General features: G+C 41.9%; 1 protein-coding gene across 2 annotated transcripts in view; it reads left to right on the forward strand.

Annotated features, from left to right (window-relative positions):
- The first annotated feature begins 2898 nt into the window (after positions 1-2898).
- Positions 2899-20588, forward strand: part of frem2a (FRAS1 related extracellular matrix 2a) — a 67138-nt gene continuing 49448 nt past the window's right edge. For both annotated transcript variants that reach the window (XM_030069665.1, XM_030069663.1), the window contains exons 1-2: positions 2899-7873; positions 10871-10960. In XM_030069665.1, coding sequence (XP_029925525.1) covers positions 2899-7873; positions 10871-10960 — 5065 coding nt within the window. The remainder of the gene's footprint in view (positions 7874-10870; positions 10961-20588) is intronic.

Genomic DNA, 20588 nt, shown 5'->3' on the forward strand with positions numbered 1-20588 from the left:
CTGCTATGCAAGAGGAGCGACACAGACTTTACTCACAGTTTGAATACTGTACAAATCTATGGCTGCTCTTCTCCAAAGCTGAGGTACGTTCGGTCACTGATAGAATGAACCTGTGTTTCAGTGACAATCACCACAGATGGATTTGAACAGAAATAGTTGTTTGTCAAATTGAAGTTAATGAACATCTAGGGTGCCAAAATGAGGACAATCACAAATTAATGGATGGCTGTCATACCATCACATGGATTTCCCTACATGGGTGAAAATAAGAGCTGCATTTTGTGGGAAACGATCATTGTAGCTATTTGACCCAGGTGAAAATATCCACTAGTCTCTAATTTTGTAGGCCTAATAATGATCTTTACCTCCCTCCTTTGTTCCTCTTTGCTCCCATTATTGATTTTACAGGCAGGCTTTAATGTCTTTCAGTTCAGCTGCTCCTCATGACACATATTTGTCATGCATGTATATGTGTAGTTGCTCACATATACACATGTACACACACCGACACACAAGAAGGAGAAGGCATATAAGGGATGTGATAGCCGGGAGAGCAAGGAATGTCGTGTACCTTGAAATGACAAGGCGCCAGAAGCTCTGTAATCACATGACACTTAAAAGCTAGACGGTGGAGAGCCAATATCAAGATAAAGTCACAGTCAGCGGTTCCAGGGTTCAAACCCACATGAACATCCTGCAGACTCAAGGCTGTGAGGTTTCATGAGCGGAACGGGACTATAATTCAGTTTTTTTTTTTTTTTTTGAAACTTGTGCCCATAGTGATACTGACAATCCATTTAACGAAATGATGCTCACTATATGCATTGTCATGCCAGCATTAATGTGATTGATTAAACATTCAAAGTGCTGATGTTCAGTCCTTGGATGAATTTGCATGAGTTCCTGAAAGGTAGAGTTTCTCAATAACTCCACAAACTCACTATGACTTATAAGCTGTTATATGAATGAATGAATGAAAATGTTATTTTTGTGTCTTGCCATTTATACGACACGTCCCTCATGGGATTATTGAGAACATGAAATAATAACAAGACCTTATATATTTGATATATGATCCATATGCCCCAAATAACCAAACATTAGACTCACTAATTTTTGCTTTATGGCATGTTGTTTATCTGACTGGAGCAATTGTTAGACTGACTCTTTAGACTTAGATACCACAGGAAGTAGCTATTTTATAAGAAAAACTAAAATGCCAGAGAATTGATCACATCAGATATAAAAGCGAATCGGCAGAGCAAGGAAAGAGCAGCAAGTTTGTTGTGTCATAAAATAGCTATGGCAGTTATTTATGCAGCTCAACTTGCTCAACAGATTGTCCCCCAGGATCTTCAAGGTCCACTCTGATGGATTTTCTGCAGTCTTATAAAATAGTTCGCAACAGCTCTTGGTCCCTGACAGCACTATATCTTTCATATTTCCATACCGTCACTTGTGGCTATATTTTGGATTTATATTTTGTTTATATAGTCTGAAATGGGCAAGGTCACTCCTTTTTTCTAGCCCAGAGTGAAGTGTTCGCTTGAGAGAAGCTCGGTGAAGTTTTCAGAGGTCCAAAGGCATTTTTTCTCACAAAATAAATGAATGAACATATGGATATATGGGTGGACATATGCATGACCATATGCATGAAACAACCAATTAAAAGATTAATAAATAAATAAATTGAGCATCTTTTTTAGGCTACAGTTGGTGGGAAGTTTGGACTCGGGTAATGAGCAAATGAGGAAGAAAATTAGAAAACATTACCAACCCAGCGAAGAGAAACTGATTACGGCCTGAAGAATTTCACATCATATTCACCTCAAGTTGTTTGACTTTGGTGCTTAAGGTCTCGTGTTTGTGAGATGCTTGCAGCTTTAGTGTGTAATTGTGTGGTAAAATCCCTTCCAAACCATATTTTCTCTTCAGTGTACACCTATGTCACACATTTTTCACTGTCTTAGTCATGAGTCACATAGCAAATAGTTACTGACACCTGTGATTATTTTTCATCTGTTTCTTTGGATAACCCTAAAATGATCACAAACTCAAGAAGTTAAAGTGGCTCAAAATTTGGCTCTAGATTTGGATGTATGATATATACATATTGTTTTGGGAGCTGCAAAGATTAAAAAGGTACTTAGAGCTATATCAAATAAGGGACAATTAACAGAAAAATGCGATAGGTCAGTCTGATTGTTTTTCGGGTGCAGACATGTTCTATCTTTAGGTGAAAATTCCATTTGAAAATAAAACATTGTGGATTCTTTCACTTACACTCCCCTTGTGCATCTTTTTCTACCATTAGAAATAAAATGGGCTCTACATATCACCAAGAGTTAAAGCCTTGGCCCTTTGTGACAATCTCACCGGTGTGCCTTTCTGTTCCTAAATGACACAGTGATGCACACACGCCCAGCACCAGAAAAACAAAGTATATTCGATGTGATATCCTCTCACTCTTATAATTGGAACTGGTAATGGGTAAAGCTCAGTCCCTCCATTCAGTGTAATGGATCACATCCTTTCTAATTCAACACATTTCTTTGTCCCCACCTCTCTGTGACTGGCAGATTTTTTACCCATTCACAACGAGGCTGCGGTAACAAGCCCTCAAAATCCTCCAGTAACTTGCACAGATGGGCGGTGGTACTTTTACGCAGGCTCTCAAGTGCCTGAAGTTAAAACTCCTTGCGCGCTATTCTCGCAGAGCATGTCGCGGTTCCAGACGGCCAGATGCTTGGGAGTCACCGTGTAGGCGTCCAGCTGATTCCCCACTCTCTTTGGGGATTATTTTTTTACCTCCCCGACTGCAAAACTCTGGATCATTCTCCAGCATCACTTTGTTAGATTGGCTGTCCTCGGATGTTTTGGACCACATCCGCTGCCACGATGTTTTTCTACAGACTTCTGTTGTGCTTTTCTGTGACAGGCATTGTTTCCGCGCAGTCTGACAGCCCTGAATTATCGTACGCACTGAGATCTGAACTGTCCGAGGATGCAATTTTGGTTGCAAACAACGGAATACGCGTGCCTTTCGGGAGATCCGTTTTCATCGATCCCATCAATGATTTGGTGATTCAGACGCAGCCGGGGGACCGATGCAGCATCACCGTTCTGGATAACGATCCGCTATCACAGAGACCCGGACAACTCTCTCCCAAAAAGTTTCCGTGTGATTTCGGCCCCAATGATGTGACATACTCCCACTTCGGGTCGAGGAGCCCAGCCAAAGACAGAGTGAGGCTGCAGCTCAGGTATGACACGCAAACCGAAACCGTTATAATCCCGTTTATGATGGAGATAGAGGTAGTTTTTACGCAGCTGGAGTTACTTACAAAAAACATGCCTCTTATTGTTGATACTCTGAAGGGCATCAGCAACCCCATTGACAAAAAGACTTTAGAGTTCACTTATGACAGAGACTCGTATAAATGTGAGGTGACATCCCTTTCAAGTGGCAGCGCGCTCCCTAGATACGGCAGACTAATTGATGAGAGTAAACTTGCCAAAATGATGGACTGTGATGAGTTCACCCAGGCTGACATCCGCTATGAACACACGTTTGACCGCAAGTCTCCAAACAGAGACTATGTTCCCATGGTGGTGGAGCTGCACGATAAGGAGGGCAATCTAGTCAAGCAGGAGTATTTCCATCTAATGATTCGCATCAAAGATGGAGAGGAGAACACTCCTCCCAAACCCAGCTTTGTGTCCATGATGATGATGGAGGTTAGCCAGTTTGTGATGACAGCTCTCACCCCAGATATGCTCGCTGCTGAAGATGCCGAGTCAGACCCAGATGAGCTTATATTCAATATCACCTCTCCCTTATCTTATGAGGAGGGCTACATAGTCAGCACTGATGACAGAAACCTCCCCATCACATCCTTCTACCAGAGAGACTTAAGGGATTTGAAAATAGCTTACAAGCCTCCCTCCCTGGATTCAGACACTGAGAGGATTTTCCAGCTTGAGTTTGAGGTGGTGGATACAGACGGGGCCGTCTCTGACCTCTTTGCATTCATGATAGTTGTGAAGCCCATGAACTCTTTGGCCCCAGTGGTGACACGTAACACGGGTCAGTTGCTGTATGAGGGGCAGTCTCGCCCGCTCTTCACCGCCCACAACCTGGAGATCAGCGACGAGGACAACCTGGACAGTGTCACTGTTACAGTTGTGGACGGGCTGCGCCACGGGGACCTCACAGTCCTGGGCTCTCACAGGAAATTTTTCACGCCTGCTGACCTCGCTGCGGGGGTTGTTGTGTACCAGCATGATGGAAGTGACACATACAGCGACAACATCATCTTCAAGATGACGGATGGAAAGAACGAAGTAGAATTCCTTTTTCCTATAACAGTCGTGCCCATGGATGACGAGCCGCCGATTATAAATGCCAACACTGGCCTGGTGCTATTCAAAAACCAAATGATGCCTATATCGCCACTCATGCTTAGTGCAGCTGATATTGACTCTGAAGACTCAACTATTAAATTTAACATTGTCCCCCCCTTTTCAACAATTGGTGTGGTGCTTTTGAGGCAGTCAGATGCTCCAGAGGACCCCTCCTCTTGGAAGTTTAATGCTGAGGATGAAGTGTATGAAAAGGAGGTGACAGAGTGGCTTCAGAAAGATATCACTGATGGGAAACTTTTTTACAAGCACACAGGCCCCCACAACACAGATACAGTTATGGATCAGTTTGTGTTCACAGTTCAGGATGACAATGACCCACCTAATGAATCAGGAGAGAGTGTATTTATAATTAGGGTTTTACCAATAGATGATGTTCCCCCTGAGCTGTTCCCTGGCACCACTCTACAAATGACTGTTCAAGAGTACAAGCTCACTCACTTTAGCAAAGAAGTTCTGCGCTACACCGATTTAGACTCCGAAGACCGCGATCTGAAATACACAGTTCTCCAGCCGCCCACAGACACCGATGAAAACAACCCGGTCGTGTTTGGTTCCCTGGTTCTGACAGACAGCCCTGACGTGGAAGTCACCGAGTTCACACAAGCCCAAATCAATCATCACAAAATCTCCTATAGCCCTCCTGATGTGGAGCTTGGAATCACAGCCCATGTAGTGCAGTTTCGCTATTCAGTAGAAGACACGGCTGGGAACAGTGTAGAGGGAGCATTCACCATCTACCTCCAGCCTGTCAACAACAAACCCCCTCAGATCACTAACACTGGCTTCACTGTGTTTGAGCGTGGCATGCACATCATGTCTTTTGCTGAGCTGGATGCCACAGACCCCGACACAGATATTAAACAGATTACCTTCACTCTTAGCCAGGCCCCTAAACACGGACAGATCCAGGTAGCATTTACTGACCTAGAGAGAGAAGGGGTTTTCAAACTGGAGGATATCTCAGAGGGGAGGATATCCTACATTCATAGTGGGGATGAGACGGTGAGTGATGAATTTCAATTGGATGTCAGTGATGGCATCCACGTAGTAACAGTGACAGTCAAAGTCATAGTAAAGCCTGTCGACGACGAGACTCCAACTGTCAGCCTGCCTGTCGGGACTATTGGCTCCCGCATGGATGTGCTGGAAAACGGAGCCACAGAAATCACAACCAATGTCATTCAAGGACATGATGATGACACAGATGACCTACAGCTGACCTTTATTGTAGAGGATCCCCCTGTTCTGGGAGAAATCCTGGTGAAAGGAGTCCCTGCTACTAGGTTTACACAGGCAGACATTATTAATGGCGTGGTTGTGTATGCACACACTGGTGGCGAGATAGGCCTCACCTCTCAACAGGACAGCTTCAACTTGACCCTCACAGACATGTCCGAAGAATGGACAGTCGGAGGCAATAAAGTCAGTGGAGTCCGTGTTCAAGTAACTATTCTCCCAGTGGACAGCCAGGCCCCTGAGGTTGGAGTCGGGGTTCAATTCAGTGTCATTGAAGGAGAGAAGTATGCCATCGGCCCTCAGCACTTGAACGCTGATGATAATGATACTCCTACGGATGATATCCTCTGCACCATCATTGTCCAGCCCACTGCTGGTTACGTGGAAAATATCTCTCCTGCCCCAGGCTCAGAAAAGTCAAGGTCAGGAACAGCCATCAGTGCTTTTACCATCAGAGATGTAAGGGAAGGAAATATCTACTATGTGCAGAGCATTCACAAAGGTGTTGAGCCAGTAGAGGACAGGTTCACATTTAGATGCTCTGATGGTATCAATTTTTCAGAGAATAATTTCTTCCCTATTATCATCATCCCTACAAATGATGAGAAGCCAGAGATTTATATGAGGGAGATAGTAGTGATGGAGGGCATGAATATTGTAATTGACACTCCAATTCTGAATGGAGATGATGCTGACATTCCACCTGAGGAGCTGATATTCATCATTTCAAAACCTCCCAGACACGGGGCAATTTTGAACCAGCTATCCACAGGCTCAGTTTTGGTGACTAACTTCACCTTAGAGCAGATTAGAGAGGCCTCCAGTATTATTTATGAGCACGATGACTCAGAGACGACAGAGGACAGTTTTGATGTCATTCTCACAGATGGAAAGTATTACGTGGAGAAAACAGCCATGGTTATGATCATCGCTGTGGATGATGAGACCCCGAGGATGGAGATAAACGACGGTCTGGAGATAGAAATCGGAGAGGCCAAAGAGATCGACAACAATGTGCTCAAAGCAACAGATTTAGATTCAGATGATAGCACGCTCACCTATATAATCCGGTTTGGTCCTGGTCAGGGTCTCTTGCAGAGGAAAACTCCATCAGGGTCTCTGGAGAACATTACAGTAGGCATGAACTTCACACAAGCGGAGGTGGATGCTGGGCAAATTGTTTACATGCACAGTGGGCAAGAGGGCATCCGAGATTTGGTCAAATTTGATGTCACTGATGGCTTGAACCCACTAATCGACCGTTATTTCTATATCACCGTGAGCAGTATTGACATGGTGTTCCCTGATGTAGTCAGTAAGGGTGTATCTCTGAAAGAGGGTGGCAGAGTGACTTTGACCACAGACCTTCTTAGCACCACCGACCTCAACAGCCCTGATGAGAATTTGGTCTTCACCATCACCAGGGCGCCTGTCAGAGGCCACTTGGAGTGTACAGATACTCCTGGAATGCCCATTGTCTCGTTCACTCAGCTCCAACTCGCTGGCAGTAAAATCTATTACATCCACACCTCAGATGATGAGGTGAAGATGGACAGCTTTGAGTTTGAAGTTACTGATGGCTACAATCCTGTTTTCAGAACGTTTAGAGTCTCTATTGTGGATGTTGACAACAAGAAACCTGTTCTGACCGTGAATGATATAGTTGTTACAGAAGGGCAAACTAAGCTGATTACACCATTTGAGCTTACTGCAGAGGACCAGGACACAGCAGAGAATCTGCTGAAATTCACTGTTACCCAGCTGCCCGTTCACGGTAAATTGCTCTACAATCAGTCCACTCCCGTCACCAGCTTCACCAAACAAGACCTGAATGAAAATCTCATCAGCTACAAACATGATGGAACCGAATCCTCAGAGGACTCCTTCTCCTTTACCATTACTGATGGTACACACATTGACTTTTATGTTTTCCCTGACACTGTTTTTGAAACCCGGCGCCCTCAAACCATGAAGATTACCATTGTGGCGACGGACAATGGGGTCCCCCAGATTGTGGTGAATAAAGGTGCCCCCACATTGAAGGTCTTGGCCACAGGTCACCTGGGATATCCCATCAGCTCCAAGGTGCTGAGGGCAGAGGACAGAGATAGCAGCGCAGCCTCTCTGGTGTTCCACATCACCAGCCAGCCCAAGCATGGCTACATCATCAACCTGGGACAAGGAAATGACTCCATCAACACATTCAGCCAAGGTAATGCCTTAAAAAATACTCATCAATATCACAGCATTGCACCATTGTGATCATTTTGCATTCTGATGCCATTAAAATCTTAAGGGTAGACATCCATATAGCTATGATTTTTTTTTATTTTTAGGTAGAGTAATCATTAGATTATTTCAACATATCTCGTTAACAAAACTAAATGAAAGTTTACTCAGTATAATTTAAAGACAGATTTTAGACTGCCACATCAAGTGTGAAAAAGGATATTTGTGTCTCTAAACTCACAATCAAAATGCCTTTTCCCATTAAAAAAAAAACAAAAAAACATTCATAATCAAATAAGCACTTATTTTTTTGAAAATGAAATTATTTTTGTATTTATTCAATTGGTGTAAAATATTTTAATCACACATTTCACTTACACAATCAGATTACTGTAATCACCTGTAATCTGACATTTGACCCAAGAAAGACAGAGAGAAAATTTAATGTTAATCTTTCCTGCATTTCAGTGAGTTTTGATTACTTTTTCACACTGCAGGAGAAAAAAAATAATTTATGGTGGAATAATTATTCATATATGTGACAAGTGCTGGCTTGGGAATTTCAATAGTTAATTTGTGGGCCTGATTTAGATGTGCCTTCCTCATCAAATCATAATTAGCAGACCAAAGTAGGGGCTGATGTTTCACGCAAATGTCTTGTAGACGGTTAAAGATGAATAATTTATTATTTCTGCATCTCGGGGGAGATGTTAACATCTGATGCTCTCTACGGTGGTTTGTTAAATGAAGCAGGACCGAAGTAGAGGATTATGTGAAAAGGTCAGTGTAGACCTTTTAGTGACAGTATGGTATTTGAGTTGCAGCACACTGGTGTTTGCTCAGGTCAGTTCAAGTCAATTCATTGCCGTCTGTGCGTATTAAATATACATATACGGGAAATTGTTCCTGAAAGCTCCTAACTAAATACATTTATATAAACACTCCCGGCACACAGGACGTAACCTCTGAACTTTCATATGTAAATCCTTGTGCAACTGTGTATGCATAAATGTAGTAATAAATTTGTGTGAAATGAGTCGCTGCAATAATGGCGTGATCCAGGCATTAAGTGATGCAGTCAATGCAGTGTTTCATATCATACCGAGGTCATCGTGCAAACGAGTAACGTTCACCCAGGCGTGCTATGGATTGGCATAAACATGGACAAGGGCCAGCAGCAGTGAGTGAAAAAGAGCACTTTTGTCTGCAGGAGATGGACACTTCTGACAGCCACTATGTGTCTGCAGCCTTTGAAAAGGGGGCACAGATGAGACAAGGCTGTGATGGCTGTGTCAGGAGAGGGGGCAGAGAGAGCAAGTAAAATGGAAGAGAGTGTTAAGGAAGCACCAGAAAAAAAAAAAAAGGGGGGGGGATGAGAAAAGGGACATGGGAGAGAGAGAGAGAGAGGGAGAGAGAGAGAGAGAGAGAGAGAGAGAGAGAGAGAGAGAGAGAGAGAGAGAGAGAGAGCAAACGGGCTCGTCAGAGAAGTCAGTCAGGTGAAAGAGACAATCCCTCGGTCTTTATTTACTCATCCTATTTCCAGGGCACATCCCATGAGGCATTCTCTTTAAATATTTGATGACCAGAGAGCCCCCTGGTTCACTGTGTTGACTTTATATTTGCAAGGTCCTCTTGCTGGATTCAAGGCTGCGTCAAAACACTCCAGAGAAGATCCTCTGCTTGCCTCCTCTCCTACATGAGCAGAACTTACTGGTTTGGCATGATAGACGGAAATATGAATGCCAAACAGTGCCAGCTCGTCATTGCTATACATCTCTTCCTCATTAAGTTTATGTTACCATGGAAGAGGTAAAGGCTGTAAGGAGAAGATGTCAACTAAAAGGTTTAGGATGCGCCCCAGCTCGGAGTCAGGGGTTTATACTTTTATGAGCCTCCTTCCTCTGACATCTATTATTGAAGGATATGGTTCAGAGGGGCCAGGGCCTTTCACAGTCTTGATGATTTTTCTACACTGTAATAGACGTTTCTAGAGAATAGTGGAAAAATGCAGGCAGAGCCCTGTAATTCAAAGAAGTTTGGAAAACAGCTGTGGAAGAGTAGGTGCCCTCTACAATCCTGTTTTTAACATTCTTGGCCTTGTCTGTCATTAAAAGATCCACTGTCGCCTGGATTGCGGGGCTGCTGACACAGAGCCCTGACAGGTTCGGGGGGTTTAGGGTTTAAACATTTTCTATTGGTTTAGGTCGAGCCGTTTGGGATTCAAGGGTGTAGCTTTATCTTCATGGATTACGGATGCATGACTTTCAGAATGCTTTCTCTGGTAGAAAATTGCTCATGCTGAGTGCTGATAAGAAATTGAATCAGTGTGATACTAGAGACCTGCTGTTACAGTAGCTGATATGGTGCTGAAGCGGGACAGCTTCCATCTTTGAACAATTACTCGACAGAGAGAGTGTGTGAACAAGCCATAAAGCCATAATACAACTTCAAAGTGCGTTTGAGGATATTTTTGTAGCCAGCATGAAACTTCACATGAAAGTTTTTTTTTCCTCTTAAAATGCAAATTGTTTCATAAATATTATTTTAATCTTGACAAGGGCAAATCTTTTCAATATACATATTAATAATGTTTTTTTTTTTTTTTTTTTTTTTTAAGTTAGAGCAAGGTGATGGTCAAAAAGTTTTATTGCGTATCATGTGCATCGTGCATTGATATGATAATGTAATTCATCGTTATAAAGTACTATAATCTACTCCGGCCCTCATTTGCATTCTGTCATTGACCATATCAAAGCATTTGGTGTTTGTTGTGTGCCTGTCATCTTGATTTTTTTTTTTTTAATCCTTTTGTTTGTTGTGAGGTGATAGGTTTAAAGCCTTGTGAAGGGTTTTATCTTACTGGCACAATTTTGTCTTCTTTCTCAGCATTTCTGTCATTGAAGTTTATACTTGTGCTTTATTTCCACATCACATCTCCTACAGCAAGCTACAGCAAACTGAACTAACTCTTCTGTTTCAGCTAACATTAATGACCTAAACATCTGCTACGTGCTGCGGAATGGAGAAAATGCTACATCTGACCTCTTCCATTTCTCCGTCGAGGATAATGGTAAGATGCCCCCTTTTCATCTTTACATTTACATTTAGATGCCAGGCATTTATTTGTTATCCGCTGCTTCTTAATGATTGAGTGGGTAGGTGTTGAGTGTCTTGCCCGATGACATTTCAGCGGGACAAATGGCTGTTGATGGATACAAATTGGCTGTTGTAAAGATCAAACATGCGACCTTTCAGTTACCACACAGCCTCTCTAACCTTTAGTCTCACCTGCGCCTCATCTCTCAGTGTGAAAGCAGACTGTCTGCCTCTAGTTCTGCTTTTCTTTTCTCTCTGGGTTCTCTCAGTTATCAGGCCTCTGAGAATTACTCATTACTCTCAATTTGCAACTTATGACTGAGACGAAAACCAATCTGAGCTCAGCGTAGGACCTGAGAATTAGTTGTCAGGTATTGTTTTCCTATTCTCAGTGATGAGTCGGAGTTAGTCCTCTAATTTAATCTTGGCACATATAAGACAGCATAGTCAAGGATATTTTCATATTTCCTTGTTTTCCAGTCATAAATAATGAGTCAAACATGCTAAAAGCTTCTCTGTTGGCTTCAGCTATACATAAGATGATGTGCTGATATTTATTCCGGTTTCATTTGATTTTGCATTTGCCTGTATGAGATTGGTGCGATGAAGAGCTTGTGTAATTGTGGGTCAGAATATTAATATTTGAAAAATTTGCATAGGCCAACAGAAGCCCTCATTTCCAGCTGTCTGAAACTGTACACTGCAAATTATGCTACGTCTTATTAACTTACAGTGGAGATAATAAGACTTGAAGGTGCATCAAGAATGCAAAAGCTCTCTTTGTGGTGACACTGTTGTCTCACTGCAGTGACATTAACATGATCAGAATATGAAGCAATATTACACTCCGTCTCGAGGCCAATTTATTTGACAGCTGAGAGAAGGAAATTTGAACGTCTCATGTTTTGAAAAAAAAAAAGAAAAAGAAAATCTTGGCTTTTTTAGTATATCCAAAAAAAAAAAAAAAAAATCTCTGAGTTGTCAGGTCTGCATCTTTGACTGCTCAGTGTCTGAAGTGCAAACCTATGCATAATCCTGCTTTCTGAATGCTGTAGCACATTTGTATTTTTCATTTTCATCTCTAGTGCAGAATAACATACATTACCAGAAGCTTATTCCAGTATTTGCGGCTGGAAACCAGACAACTCTCACCCTCTCCTACATTCCCAGAGATATGAGCACTTTCAGCATACTGTCTTGGCTTAATGATAACATGAAGTATTTCTGATAAAATAAAGTATTTCTGATTTTACATATGAAATAACTATCAGATTTGAGACCCTCAGCAGTCATGACCACTTTGAAATGAATAATAGCTACCAGCCCTGATTGTCATTCAGTGTCCTCAACTCATTTCATTGCTTTACAATCAGATATGATAGCACTGTATTAAAATTTAAGCACTCTCAGAATAACTGACATATAACTTTGTAATCTTCCCATCACGGAGCATTTCAAATTAATAGGCGTGGCTGAAATTTACAGCTAAATAACACGGTGCTTCTTGATGAAGCTCAGAACTAGAGGACTATGGCATCATCAGATGTCGAAAGATGAAAAGAAAATATAGAGAACTTGAGTGTTTTTTTAAAGGTTACTTTGGAGTTTTGGAGTAAGTTAGTTTTGAGTTTTGAGAGCGTTCATTAACAAGAATCAAAGGAGATAAGTAAGTTCTCTTTAATAGGTTAGGGTAGCTGTTTCTTGCCATGGACATCCAAAATTTAATGTGGTTTCTACACTCAAAGAAGAGCTGTCGCTCAGAGAACGTTTCACCTCAGACATAAACACATTGAACATGAAGATAGTTTTTGAGGCGTTTGGTGTTCTACTGAAGTGCTAATGCATTTAGAAGAAGAAGAGAAAAAGTGCTAATATGCTTAGAGGAAGAGTTTTTTTATGCACATGAAAGAGGAAACAATTACTAATTGATTGTCCATGGTCCTCTAGTGTTCTTGGAGCTTCTTTATCTGTGCTCATGGCAATGGACTTTTGCTTTAAAAAAGGCCAGAGGCTCTTTAAGTTTGGTGCATATACTTGAAGTACAAGATTATTTTATCAATAAATGGGCTTACTTGATTCACTTGGGCTGTCCTCACCCTCAGGAGGCTTGATGTTACTGGAAATTGATTCCGGATACAGAATTTGCAGAGGAAGGATGAATATGTGGAAGAACCCGTAAGATTAGAAAGCAGCGCTACAGAGTGCGAGCGTATGATAGCAGCAGGTGGAAAGGAGTGTGAAGCCCCCCGTTGAATGTACATTTTTCTTACAAGAGAAGACGTAAAGCCTCCACACTCAACTCCCATGTCTAGAAGACTCTTTCCCACCAGGAAGTGAGCACTGGCGTGTTAAGATGTGGATGTGTTAAAAAAAAAAAAAAAATGTTAACACACTGACTCACGCGAGATCGTTTTTATAACACACACATGCATCCGTGTGCATGCGAATGCACCTACACTCACACACATGCACGCACAGCAGAGTGCGGAGGGCTGGCTGTAGGCTACGGGGCCTTAAGGCCTCCAGCACAAAGAGGTGTTTGATATTTAAGAGCCCAGGCAGTGCTGCGGGTAATGAGAGCCCTGGGCGACTGAGCTGGGCAGAGCTCTGAGGCAGCCACTGGTAATTAGTTGGCCCTATTACAGGCTCATCCACAGGGGAAGAGTGGCAGTAAGGACTTCTGTCACAGGCAAAACCAGCTGGGATCACTGTTGTTAACTGTAATGGGCTGGAACACAACTTGTTTCCCATGCTTCTTTTGGCACCTGAGATGCTGAGGTGGCAGTGTCAGAGTGTGTTGTTAGCCGAACCTGACGGCACCCATGCGTTCTTGCTGACTTTTGTCAGGTTAGACAGAAATTGCAAGAATATTATTTTTAACTTTTAGTGAATACTGAATGTAGCCTATGTTGTCTTGAGGCAAGGATTGATGAAAGAATTCAGCAAAGTGGCTGCGTACAGTTAATGAGCAGCCACAGCCTCAATCAAACCAAACATTCATATTTTAGAAATTAAACTGTTTCTAAAATATAAATGTTGGGTTTGATTGATTGGTCATGGTTGGGCTTGGGTCGGGTTTGGATGAAATTTTCTGCTGGGTTAGGTTCAACATTTTGTTGGTTGGCAGTTTGAGGCAAATTGTTCTTGACTGTAGTTACATCAGGATCAAAATGTCAGGCCCGCTTCAGGTTCTAACAGCAGAGCAGGAAAAATTAACTGAAGAAATTACATTTAAGCAGTGAGATTAAGATGCCAAAATACTGAATTTTGTTTTCCCTGCAATTTCATCTGAAATGACAGTAGCATAAAAAAGATACCTTAAAAGACAACAGCTAGATTGTCATATTGGTGCTTCTGCAAAGCAGGAGACAATGTTTTCCACGCTGTACTTATGAGGAGGCTCTCAAACATTAAGATCTGTTTTAAGAAGAAAGTACCTGCCTTCTTGCCTCCTTTCAACTTCTCACCTCATCCTGTCTTTTTTTTCTACCGGTTTCTCCTCCTACTTCAAGAGGGATTGATTGTTATAACAGATTCCTTTCATCCCTGGCTCACCCCTCCCTGCCTGGGAGCAGCCCCCGACATACCGCTGCTTTATCTAGAGTTACAACGACAATATATGCCCTTAAAACACCCCCTGCAGCATTTATCCCCCAGCTCACCTTACTTCCCCTGCATACAGGACATGTAACATGCATTTCCTCATCTTGACGAATCCCCCTGAAACTTAACCTACTTGTGTTGGTGGCATCATTTCTTCCCTTCTTGGTGTTATATGAGAAATTATTACTGCAGAATAGCACTGCAAGGGCACAAGCAGGGGCGCCGTATATGGGGGAAAAGTTAGGACAATTCCAAGGGCCCTTGCCTGACAGGAGCCCCCAAAAAAGGTAAAAACTAATATAAAATTATTAAACCATCATCGAGTAAATATATATATATATATATATATATATATATATATATATATATATATATATATATATATTTTTTTTTTTTTTTTTTTTTTTTTTTTTTTTTTTTCATGGGGCCCAAAATTCCTGGCGGCACCCCTGGGCACAAGTCATGCATTGTGTGTGTGTGTGTGTGTGTGTGTGTGTGTGTGTGTTTATGTGTGTGTGCAGTGTCTGTGTGGTGTTTGTGGTGCCACTGTGACTTTTTTTCTCATCTCTTCAAAAGGCCATTTACACCAAACCGTCACTTCAGGTGAAATGTCGTCCTCAGATTACACTGCTCTCTATTAAATGATGAGAGCAACAAAGGGTAACACATGCATATTTCAATTTTTCTTTGTTTTAATCTTTCTTCCGCCTGATTTATTTCCATCCGCAAGTTCATTTTTTTTGTCAGTCTAATGAGCAAAAATCTGCATTCAAAAGCTGTTCCTAATCACATGGCCACTTTTCAGTGTGAGTGCCTGTCCAAGCAGGTCTCAGGGGGAGAGAGGCCGAGTCTTTGACATGGGCTGCTGCAGCAGAGCAACAACTGAATGGCTCAGAGTCAATTCTCTGTCAGCTCAGAAATTAGAATTCGTGCAAATACATGTTGAATGGAAATGGAATAATCCAGCTACAGGATTGCATGAATTCATGAATTTATGGACTTTACAGAGCTCTCACCCCTGTCCAGAGTTAAAGCCCGTTTGCAGTGGTGTCGTTTTCCTCAGTCCTCCAGCCGTTTGTCATATCTCACCTGCACGGGAGTCAGAGTTTAGACCTGACGGGGCTTAAAAAAAACAAACAAAAAAAACAATTACAAGCCTAAACCTGCTGTTACCACGGCTACAAATGGGGCAGGTTAACCTCTTGACCCTTTTTTTTGTTAACCTGTCCGGCGAAGTTTACTGATCGGGGCAAAGTGGCATGGCAAAACGTCAGCATGCTAGTACACATATACAGAGACGCAGACACACATACACACACACACACACACAACACACACAAGTCCCCTGGCTTTAGAGAGGCTTCTCTTTATCTGTCTGCATTCAGGAATTTACTGTCACTCACTCCTCCCAAGGCCCCTCTCTCTTGTCTTTATCCTCTTCATCTCTCCCTGTCAGTCTTAGATCTTGTTGGATGCTTTTTAGTCATTTTCCATTCTTCTGCTCCACATGGCATCTCTATTCATTATATATTTTGCTATTTAAGGTTATTTTTGTCTGTCTTTTACTCTATCAGTACTTCCTCTTGAGGTAAAATTGAATATTTTGTCCATGCGTGTCACAGAGTTTATTGTATGAGCCTGTAATTTGTAAGTGTGCTGTGGTTTATTGTGTGTGTCGACTCTGCGTTTTATGCATCAGGATTTGGATTTAATGTAGCACCCTCCCCGTCTCTTCCGCTGTCTGTCCCCACCTGCTGTGTGCGTGTTGTGTGTGTATATATGTGTGTGTGTGTGTGTGTGTGCATGTGCATGTGCGCTTGTCACTCTGTCAGGATTCATGCTGATGGATCTCTCTGTTGTAGGATTACAGCACATTCTGCAGTTGCGAATGTCACCCGTGATGATGTGCATGCCATTAGAGTATTGAGATGTGAGGAGGGATGAGAGGGTGGTACTTGTTGAGGGATGTGAAGGGATTTTCGTCATTTTAGTCGTTTTTTTTTTTTTTTTAGGTTCTTCCTTTTTCTGTGCTTGATAGCTCATGACATGTCAACATAACCGAACAACCTCTAGTCTCATGAATATTAACAAACGAAAACAACAGAAATGGTTAAACTGGCACTCTGCCTCTAATATGTTGTGATTGACATTTGCTAATTACATAAATGCATGGCATTCAGTTATCTCCATTGCGTTTTCCCTTCTTTTAATCTATGCTATTGTCTTGTTATCCTTTCTTTTGCCTTGGCAGCTCTTTAGTTTTTCTCCATCTGCTTTTCAACCATTTCCTCCTCCTTTTTATAGTAGACATGCACTTAACTCCTCTACACTTTCGATACCACATCTCTCAATATGAGGATGACCTTTTTGAAGTATGATTTTGACTGAAGAGACAGTTTCCCTTGATTAAACTTCTATGTAAACGGCAGTTCTTGCCCACACACTCTCTAGTTCTCTGCTCTGTTCTACTGTCTTTTGTCCTTATACTCGCTCTGCTTCATATTGTTTCATTTTTTAATGGATCTTAATGGACTTTTAATGTATATTTTAATGGTATCCACCTCACAACTTAAATGTCATACTTCATTTTGGCAGAGCATTTACATTTTTAGGGCATATTGCACTATAGCGGTACATGAAGGCACCAGTCATAGGTGCTCTGGAGTGCTGTTGTTTCCTTGATTTAACTTCTCCATAAGTAGTTTTGTCTGTGTGGACTTACAGATAACTTCTGAGGGAGATTTGGGATTTTTTTTTTTTTAAAAATTCTGAATCTACTGGGGCCTGCTGAAGTGAAAGATGAAAAAAATTTCAGCCAAAGTGAAATTTTGCTCTAAGGAGCTGAAAAAGATGATGGAGGGGAATGAGAGCAGAGAACAAAGTGAGAAAGTCAGAGACTGGAGCTTTCGATGGCAGTTTATCCTTTCAGAGCTCAGATACATTCAGATCTCAGGAGCAACAGCAACTGTCCTTAGATGCATTTAACTCATCTCTCCCCTAAATATTGTATTGATGGCAAGGGGATATTTGTGCTCAAGCTGGAGTCATAGGTGTGCTATATGTCTGGAATATGAGTTCCTCCTGTGTCTTCGCACAAAAGAAATCCTGTGGGAGGAGAAAAAAAATGCTTTTAAGGGTTATCATTCATCTGACACTCCAAACACAAACTGCATGCGCTTGGGCACGCACACACACACATATATGCACACATACACGTAAACTGACAGCTTCAGGCAGCCATCATTTCTTTGTCCCCAAGCCGTCTCCCTGTAAGCTATGCTCAGGGTAGTTTGGCTGTCTTTGTAGACATCAGTGTTGCACAAAAAAACTTCAAAGCAGTGATGATTCTTTGCCCTAGATGTCAGTTTCTTATGGTTTCATATGCAAGGTTGCTTAAGGTGTTCCCTCACCGCAGTCGTGCCCCCTGGTTATTGAATTTAGGGAGGAAACAATGCATTATTCTGATGCATGCAACTTTTATCTCTTAAGGGAGGGACAGTGCACACACTACATTTCCTCTCTCGCCCACAGGCACACACACACACACACACACAAAAGTGGCCATGCAATTATTAACAGCTTTTGAATGCAGATTTTTATCCATTAGAGTGACAAAAAAAAAAAAAAAAAAAAAAAAAAAATGAATGAACGCTTGGATGTAAATAAATCATGTAAAAGATTAAGATATGCATGTGTTATCCTTTACTACTCTCATCATTTAACAGAGAACAGTGTAATCTGAAGAGGACATTTCAACTGAAGTGAGGGTGCTGCTTTGGTGTAAAGAGCCTTTTGAAGAGAAGAGAAAGAAGTCACTGTGGCACCACAGACACCATGCACACGTGCGCGCACACACACACACACACACACACACACACACACACACACACACACTGTATATGACATTCGCAGTTTTTGAACAACACGCATTATTCTTTCATTTGGTCCAGATGGAGGTTCTGCATGAAAAGCAGTAGATTGGGTAAATAGTTAACTTTGCCTGTATGAAGCTGCTCACAAGAGACTGAGGATGCAGTCCAGATGGTCACGATTCAGTTGACCATTACAATTTGACAGAAACAAAAACAAAACCTAGAGAGAGAAAAAAAAAAAACAACCTTATACACATTTCATTCAATTTACCCTGCAGTTAAAGAGCATTCTTGATACCTGTGCTTGCCTGGGGCCATGAATTCCAGGTCAGCCCACTGATATCTCAAAACACCTCTGGAGATATCGATCATCATGCTCAACGCCTTGGGCAAAGTGTAAATGCAGTGGCATACACACAGACACTCACATACAGTACACACACACACACACACACACACACACACACACACACACGAAATGAATTATTTTTTAAGGTGCTACTGACAGGACCCCAAAATGAACTTTCAGCCTAACATATGCATGGACACACACACACACACACACACACACACACACACACACACCTCATAGAGCTGTAGAAATAGTTGATTGCACAACCCTCTACACTGTAATCCTCTTTGCCACCAGTTGCTCACATGCCCACGCTGTCTCCCAACGTCATTTCAGCGGCTGCAACACACCTGTCAGGATAAATATCTGCTTCCATCCATTTCTCAGAGTGAACTAAAAACTGAAACGTCCTCGGGGGCAGTTAGATGTTTATATATTGTCAGCCCATCAAAATGATATGGAGTGGCACTCCTGATGGGTGGATGGATGTGCGTGGGCTCTCGCTGGTGTTTCAGCAGAATAGACATTGCAGCTTTTGGAGAGTAGAAAGGGAAGCACTGCCAACTGAGCAAATCGCAGATAGCCTAATTATTTCCTAGTTTGGTTGATCTTTAAAGTCGTCCATGATGAGAGATTGTTAGTAGCAAAGCTTGCTCGGTTTGTAGTTGCACTGGGAGTTGGCATCTTGTGTACAAAGGAGTGCAGAAGGTGAATGGAGAGGCGTACGTAACAGTGAAGGAATGGCCAAACCGCCAGCAGCAGAACGGATGTGCAGTGCAGCAGAAGGCATAGTGTTGCTATGAAAAATTTCCTTTGATTTAGGAGACTGTGTTTCAAATATATGCACACACACACACACACACATGCACGCGCACACAGACAGACAGACACACAACTGCATAGCAACAATGCTCCCAAATTGCCATCCACCATAATAACCTCTGCAAAAGGGTTAGTGCTGAACCTAAACCTTTCGCAACTTTTGATATTCTCCTCCACACGCAGCCGTTGACCCCTGATATCAGAGAATAGTTTCTACAGTGTATGTGCACATTAAAATGTCCAGCAACAGAGAGAGTTTAAGGTTGCAGGTCCTTAAGACATAAACCGGAGTTTGATCTCAAATAAATTTTTAACTTAAGGATAAAGTAAACATTTACATCCATTTATCTGGTAGCAATTATTCTACTTTATTGTGGCTGGCTTTGTTTGAGCGTGTAATTGCTAAACGCACCAGCAGCCCCTGTTATCGAAAGCATAAGCAGTCCAGCACAAAGAGAGGGGACCTAATGCAGGGGCCGAGAAAGGGCAGAGGGTGGATTTGTACCGTCTCTCCGCGCTTCACTAGCTTCCTAACTATGCTCGCAAGCGCATATACACACATTCACATACATGACACATGCACCCCTGAAGCATGTGAATGACAGTTCGGCTTGTGTGCATGTGCACTGTATGTAAAAATGAGGTTGGTTCGACTTGCTAGTAGCTTCGTGTTGGAAAAGAGCTCCAAGTCATAAAGGATTTTCAGAGAAAGAGCATCTCTTTTATATTCTTTTGGAAGAATACTCTCACGATCCATTGTGAAGAACTTTGAAGATTTATGAAAGACGTCACATGACAGCATAGAGATCATAGTAACTGTCAGTGTGCCCAAGGAAATTAAAAAAAAAAAAATATATATATATATATGTGTGTGTGTGTGTATGTATATATATATATATATATATATATATATATATATATATATATATATATATATATATATATATTTATAT

This window comes from Myripristis murdjan, chromosome 14 (genome assembly GCF_902150065.1).
Source record: "Myripristis murdjan chromosome 14, fMyrMur1.1, whole genome shotgun sequence".
Taxonomy (NCBI): domain Eukaryota; kingdom Metazoa; phylum Chordata; class Actinopteri; order Holocentriformes; family Holocentridae; genus Myripristis; species Myripristis murdjan.